The sequence below is a fragment of the Eurypyga helias genome, unplaced genomic scaffold (genome assembly GCF_000690775.1).
Source record: "Eurypyga helias isolate BGI_N326 unplaced genomic scaffold, ASM69077v1 scaffold9860, whole genome shotgun sequence".
In the NCBI taxonomy this organism is placed as follows: domain Eukaryota; kingdom Metazoa; phylum Chordata; class Aves; order Eurypygiformes; family Eurypygidae; genus Eurypyga; species Eurypyga helias.
This window is the reverse complement of record NW_010227612.1, coordinates 9,859-17,568: the sequence shown is the minus strand read 5'-3', so window position 1 is coordinate 17,568 and position 7,710 is coordinate 9,859. Positions and strand designations below refer to the sequence as shown.

Here is a 7,710-nt window from a genome sequence, read left to right as displayed (position 1 = left end):
ACCCTACCGCTAATTCAGAAAAGCAAACATTTAATTCTTGAAAAAGTATTCAGACGATTAACTACCTCAGATTCTATTGCCCAACAAACTTACCACTGCTTGGATAAGGAGAGAAAACAAGTATGAAGTGGCCTACCATAAGCTAAATCTGACTTCTGGAGTCCTTGAAGAACAGAAGGTTTGAGCCCAATCCTTGTTCCTGAGGTGTTAAAACATTTTATTCACAGCTATGTCAGTAACTGGTACAATATTACAATACCTCTATGAGCTCGTGTGGTTCACTCCCTTCTTCCACGGTTATTAATTTAGACCTTCCATTCCTTTCATTGTCCCGAATGCCAACAGCAACTTGAGTAGCCTTCAGCCGCTCGTATTTATTGCATGATGAGCCACACCACTGATAGATTTCCTAAAATAATTAAAAGCACGCACACATTAGCAATAAGATTCAACACTGAGCAATATTAATAAGTTATTAATTTCATAGTTATCATCTTACTGGATCTGAAGCACCAGAACATCAGTGAAACTACATATTTCAGAAATACTTCCCAGAACAGATTTGCTAAGTCACCTAGATACTTGTAATATGAAAGATATTTATGTAATGTAATCTAGCATCCACACATTATGAGATTACTTGACCTCAGAGTAGTCAGAGTTTTGGTTTGACTGAGTTCTATCCAAGTACAGATACATCTTCAGCTATTTAAAGAAGCTGAAACTCCTAAATTTGCTACTGCAATTTGTATTTTTTTTATATCTGGCAGTTCCTCTTCAGCAGTGCTAGTTCACATCTGTGGCAAGAAACAAAATTTCAAAACTTCAAGGAAAACCCTGACTATACTCTCTACGCAAAGGTAAAGTTAGATCTTTTAATACAGTTTTTATTTTGGTGACTTTTTGCTGTATAATGATAATTATCACACACTGAGCTGCATCAAACAACAAAACGAGCTCAAGTGCAAATGGATGACATAGGTGTTTTCAATAAAGTCTTCTTCACTGGAAGACTTTTCCTCAGGTGAGGAAAAGCAGCAGATCCAATGCTTATAAAAGTTTAATAACCTCAGATTAATGCAAGTCCTTCCAACTGCGGTTATCACAAATGTCTTTATAAACTACTTCCAAAGATTTACAGATCAGGAATACAGTTTTCCTGGTCAGTCAAACCACAAAGTTCCTCCCGAGCAGAAAACAGACATACACTTGATGACACTTCCTGCCTCAGACAAGAGACATATCTGTATAATGATGCCTCCATTCAGGAAACAGCAGCTAGGAGTAAGGACCTCTCAGGAAGGAGGGCCGCCAGAACCTCAACAAGAAGTCACCTAATCCAGTCACATCACAGACCAAGAACCCCAGTTTTGGCCAGTCCCCTTACTCATCCTGAATGCAAAGTATTTCTGACTAAAGAATTTGGTCTTGGTGAAAACTACCAGGAAGAGGCAGAACATAAGCTGCAGGGATGCTAGAGGCTGAATTGGAAGGAATCAATCAGCTTGGCTGATAGCTTCCCCCTGCCTCCCCCCTTTTTCTGGAAGAAAGTAATTTGATTCTTCACCTTATTCCATCAAATAGCCCAAACAGCATAGCAGTAAAGGTACACAGTAATTTTCAACTTTAAAAAAAGGTTTAACTGGTTTGTGTTCATCTACAATGCAAATAAGGATTTAATCAGAACCCTCACTGAGTAAATTACTGGGGTCTTGGTTTTACAATGTATATACAACTGCATAAAACTTTGAAACAGGTTATTATCTGAAATCTTTCAAAAAAAAAAAAAAGCTTTATAAACTTTTTCTGCTGACAAGTATTGTGAAAGGCTGAGAGAGTTGGGCTTGTTCAGCCTGGAGAAGAGAAGGCTCCAGGGAGACCTTATTGCAGCCTTCCAGTACCTGAAGGGGCTACAAGGAAGCTGGGGGGGGACTTTTTACAAGGGCCTGTAGTAACAGGGCAAGGGGTAACGGGTTTAAATTGCAAGTGGGAAGGTTTAGAGTCAATATCAGGAAGAAATTCTTCACAGAGAGGGTGGTGAAGCACTGGAACAGGTTGCCCAGAGAAGCTGTGGATGCCCCATCCCTGGAAGTGTTCAAGGCCAGGCTGGATGATGCTTTGAGCAACCTGGTCTAGTGGAAGGGGTCCCTGCCCATGGCAAGGGGGTTGGAACTAGATGATCTTTACGGTCCCTTCCAACCCAAACCATTCTATGACTCTACGATTAATAGTACTTAAAATGGCGTAAGACAAGTAAGAGATGAAGTACAACTTCTCAGTACTAGCAGATTCAAACTTTTAGAAGACAGCTAATATTGATGCCATCTGCATGCAAAACAGTGCTAGTAACTTCTGATATTCACTTTTCACCAGCTTGGACACACACACACACAAAAAAAACCCAACCCAAAAACTCCGTGACCTCACAGCCAAGTTATTTTCCCTTCCCTTTGGAAGCATACTTCAAAACCAAAATTTTAATCTTACATCACGATTACACAGATTCCCAGAACTGGATCCCTTTCAAGTTGCAGATGTTATTGAATAAAAGCTGTGAGGTTTTCAGCTTGCCTTTACCAATGCGACTGTAGGCTTAAGAAAAAAAATTTCATATCTGCTTCCAAGCTGTGGTTTAAATACTGTCAGCTTACTAAGTATCCAAAATCTGGAGACATACTTGTCTTCAGGTCTGAACCTTATCTTAAATCTGACTTCTCACTTTTCCACAGGGTGGGGGCGGGGCAGAAATCTGTGCACACTCAGGGAAATAATTTTCTAAAAACTTAATGAAAGACTGTGCAGAACATCAAATGTTTCAATTTGAACAGTTTTTTTTTAATGTAGTTATTATAGTCATGCACTGCTTCAGCCATCTTCTCCCAAATTTCAAGAGACTTCCCAAAACACAGACCCCTTTAGTTTCTGAGAATTTCAGGACTCAAACTTATTCATTCTCATCTTGGCCTACCTTCTACTATTTGAGCTTATTTGAAATTATGTAAGAAAACAGGAGTCAGTAGAGATACAGCAGCAATAAATAGGAATTTATTTCCTGCAATCTATAGAAGCAATAAGGAAGAGAAAGGCTATATAGAGAGAGAATTAGCTGAAGAGGTTAGGCAGTTATTGCCTTATCTCTCTATATGCTGCAATTCATGAAAGGTTAAGTTTATTCTTTCAGAAAGGTTAAAAGTTCAGTTTCAGTTCTAAGTGTCAAAACAAACCTCCAACAAGTATTCTCATATACAAAATGAACAGTATTTACTGTACAGACCAGAAAGGATATTATGAGACTTAAATTGACACTGTAAATTTCAAAGACATTAACTTCCAGACAATAAATTCACATTCTCTCTTCTTGGTATCTCCTAAAGGTCCTGCTGCACAGTGCGCACTAGCTACACTGCATTTACAGCACATTCTTCCACTTTGCCTTCAGTTAGCAAGTGACAAAACTGAGCCCTCCTACAGTCCACCTGCTCTAGGCTTCAAATCGTCCCGAGGAAGGAGAAAGACCTTTAAAAATCTACAGTAATGTACTTCAGATTTTTTGATTTACAGACTTCCTTATTTTCCTTATGGAGTCCACCTTCCTAAACTACAGAAACATTCTCACAAAATAATGCGGCCTAAATACTTTTGTCCTAAATTTAAATAAAGATTGAACTTTGCTAACTGTAACCTTGATAAACTTTGTGTGGTACAGTTTTCTCCTGCCACATAAAACCAACTTAAATCAACAGGCAGTGTCTGAAAACATCCTTGATCTGGATTTCACAGGGATGAGCTGACCATTCCTATAAGCTCCATCTTCTTTGCTTATTTTAAAAATAGTGATTTAAAAGCTAGAGAAAAATATGTGATTCTTTTCAGCACTAGAGAATAAAGAGAGCATTCTTCATAAAAACCCTCAAAGCTAAACTTCACATTCTGTGAAACTTAATAGAAGTGAGCAGCCATCTGTCACGAAAGTGTCCCAAAGTGCATAATATTTTACTGTATTTACTATGAGCACTAAACCAATATCTTAAGCCTTAAGCATTCACTGCTACAAACCTTCAGGAGCTTAGATTTAGTTAATCTTATCTTCTGAAGTAAAATCATCTTCTCAATTATTTTTAAGTGTATCTAATTTTGAGGCCTCATGGTAGAAGTTCAGCTGGATATTTACAGGTTTGTCTTCCTGACACAACTTACCCCTTCCAAACTCTAGGCAGACTGGGTTTTTAACAATTTAAAGCCAGAAAGAGATATTTTTCAAAGTTAAAGCCACTTCTTGACAAGGCTAATATTTAGATCTAGATTTACCTGAAATACAGTCAGCTGTTTATCTAACCATGTCCAACAACCACTGAGCTTTTGGCTCGTATTTATTTTTAGACATATATTTATATATAGTGCTCAACTAGGTCCGTAATATGGTATTTAGCTTTAGCTCACTCTGTGCTTTCACAGTTTCTTTGCTGTACTACACCTTCACTATTTTTAGGCTTGTTTTGCTAAAGTATTCTGAATTGGCAGGCTGACAAAAAACGTTTCCATTAAAATTAAAATAGACTTCAAGTGTTCATTCCCCTCAAAAAAAGAAAAAAGGAACTTCATTCATCGGTAATTCCTGATGTGCCAAGCCCAGTTTATTTTCAGAAGTTTGTACTAGCAGTATTTTTTGGCGTTTTTTAATCTATGAGAGTTTGAGAGATGCTATGGAAGACAACTCTTCTGCTACCTGATATTAATGGGTTGTTGATATTAATATACTTGTTAGATAACAGTAGGACAATTAGCAGCAGAGGGTGAGAAAAGGTTATTGTGAATAATCAGAGTGCCCACTCTAGAACTCTTGAGGGGGTTTGGGAAGGGAAACTGAGCTCATGTCCACATTCTGGGGGTTGCAGTTTGGTCTTCTAGAACAGGCAAGGTTCACTGCTTTGATTCCTGATAGCTTCTGGCCTGCAGTGACCTTGAGCAAGTCACATGAGATTTCTACAGCACATTAAAAATGGTCCAGCACTTAACGTCTATATAGAAGTGTGTGGCAGGATGATTATGTATAGCTCTGTGTGTAACTCTTGCTCAGAGTACCCTGGCACATTTTGCTGCATGGAGAGAGACTGTGAAAGTACACCTCCTGCCTTCTTATGCCAGCTCCAAAAGGCATGTAGAGCAAGAGAAAGAAAAATAAACAAAAGAAGTTGCATATTTCAGAAATTATGTAAAAACAAGTTTTACCTTTCTAACACACAAGCACCTCTGTATTCAACGGGCAGCCTTCTTAGTTTGGAGGCAAATGAAAATATACTGTGTCCTGGTGTCTTTTCTATGAATCTCAGCTAGGAATATGAAAGTGAAACTAAGAAGTTTAAATCTGAAGAATTTACAATTTTGTCCGAGTTACAAACATGTTTTAATCCTCTATCTTTGTTGAAGCACCTATTGTTTTCCAGGCCTATACTGTAATTGCTGATTTGCATTCTCTTACATGAATAGGCATAACAAAGCTAGATTAAACAGGTTGCAAAACTATTTGAAAAAATTTTGTTGCAAAACTTCAGTTTTGGTAGAAAATTACAGTGAAATGTTTAACAGTTAAGAGGCAGCTAAATCTATAGTGTGTCATGCCAACATGACAGAGCTTATGCTGACTTGATGTATGTCAGTTAGGATGTTGCCTTCTGTTCCTCTAAACCACAACATTTGGTACAGAAGCATGGCTACGAAGCAGAGTGGCTTAGTACAGGACCCGCAGCTAAGCATGCTCATTGATGTGAAACACCATACCACATTCTCTTTAAGCCCACAACTCCTACAAAAGGACTAAAAGCAAGAAAAGTTTGTAAAGTTATTGCTGCTTTAATTCCTCTCCTCTTAGGCTTAACTGCTTCTGGGTACAGTACTTGATACAGTCAGGGAAAAGAAATCACTTCACATTCATCAAATCCACCTTTTACATTTGTTGCAACTGTAATACAGTGAACCATTGAAAGTTTTAGTTTTGATAATCAAAAACAAACTCTGAATTCATTCAGCCAGAATGCTGCTGAGGCCACCACAAGCCTGGCCTTGGTATAAATACAATAGAATCTTTGTAATCCGTCTTGGAGTCTCCCATTTAATTCAACTGGAATAAATTATCAGAATAAAAATAAGTCAGATGTACCACAGTCATACTTTCTACATTCATTTTTTCCTCTCACACCTGTCTTGCTAGCATATTCTGGGAATAGCTGTTGCTATACCACAGTACATTGAAGAGTAAGTACCAGGAGAATGTTTAACAGCAGCTCAAGAAGAAAAACACCCAGTTTTCCTACAGCATCAGCAAGTAACCTAACTGAATCCTTGTGCATACATGTACGTCCTGTCCACCTCAAGCTTTAACGATGGTCCCTTTTTTGTGTACAAGTGGGGGCAAGGGGGAGCTTTCCAGTCCACTAAGTATGAAAGAAAACTACATACTCTGAATACTCTAACTGAAGTGAAGGGGGGGGAGGCGGGGAAGGCTTAATATTTATTTTCCTCCATCCGATGACTTTAGAAATGTAAAAATTGAGAATGCTGGAGTTTACACTATTAGAGCTGTAAAAATAATTGGTTCATAGATTTACAGAAAAGTGAGATGCTTGCATACTAAGATACACTGTGCATACATATAGCCACACTTCTAAGCTGTTAATAAATCCATAAAGTTAATAAAGAACTACAGCAGTTTAGTTCTTCAAGCCCCGCTACTTGTTTGGCAAGTCCCTGCTACAGCACAAGTGATAGTTTAACTCAGGCAGGGGAAACTGGGGAAGAAGTTAGTTGTAGGAGAAGCATATGAATGAAAAGCACAGAAAAAGGACATAGTCAGTTTTTTTGTGACAGGGAAAGCAACTAAAAAAAAAAAGAAACTTACAGTGGTGAACTCCAAACATGCAAGAATCTGCTGTCCCAGTCCTGTTTACACCCAAACAGTGACTTCATTAAAACAATTAATATGCTAATTGTGAAGTGGTTTCTCTAAAGGAAGAGAAGTAAAGCCACCTAGAAGAGAGAGTGCAGGCAAGAAGGCAGGGAGATTACAGAAGCAAGCAAAACTACTACAGCTGTGCTTAAGGCTGCAATGTGATACTGAATCACACCCTGTAGTAATTATCACAAAGCAAGTTAACTTTCCTCTGGGTCTTCTACTGTTAAAAAAGTAGAAGTTCATTTTCTTCTTGTAAACATAATTTCTTCTATAGCAAGTTAACAGTTTTTATGAAAAGCAACTGTCAAAGCCAGCCTTTTTGCTTGATGTATTGTTTCTAGTGTCTTTCCAAAAGACAGCAGTCTTTTTCCTTTTGACACGCCAATTATGTCAGGAGTTCAATTAAGAGCATACTGTCAGAAATATGACCACAACAACTTTATTCAGTCTCATATTTGAGTTCTAACATCATAATTTTCACTTGTGATACATGGAACCCTTGAGAAGTACATATATTGATTGCTGGATGGCACAACAAGTTTTTAAGCACACCACAGGCTCTTCAATTTCAAACCAGCAACCTCTAGGCTGTTTATAAATCAGTTTCTCAGCAGCACTACAGGAATGGGAAGGATGGACAACTGAGTGCAGATAGAGTTATCTCACCATCTGCATTCTTCCTTTGGGAAGAAGGATAACATTTCACTAGCATAACTTTGATTGTACTAACAAAACTTTCCAGCCTCAGCTCAGAACTGCTT

General features: G+C 38.1%; 1 protein-coding gene across 1 annotated transcript in view; it reads right to left on the bottom strand.

The window, feature by feature from the left end:
• Positions 1-323: 323 nt before the first annotated feature.
• LOC104513437 (adseverin-like) overlaps positions 324-7,710 on the bottom strand; it is a gene marked incomplete at its 5' end in the record, with an annotated part of 12,870 nt that continues 5,483 nt past the window's right edge. The window contains 2 exon segments of the mRNA XM_010156784.1: positions 324-343; positions 346-409. Coding sequence (XP_010155086.1) covers positions 324-343; positions 346-409 — 84 coding nt within the window.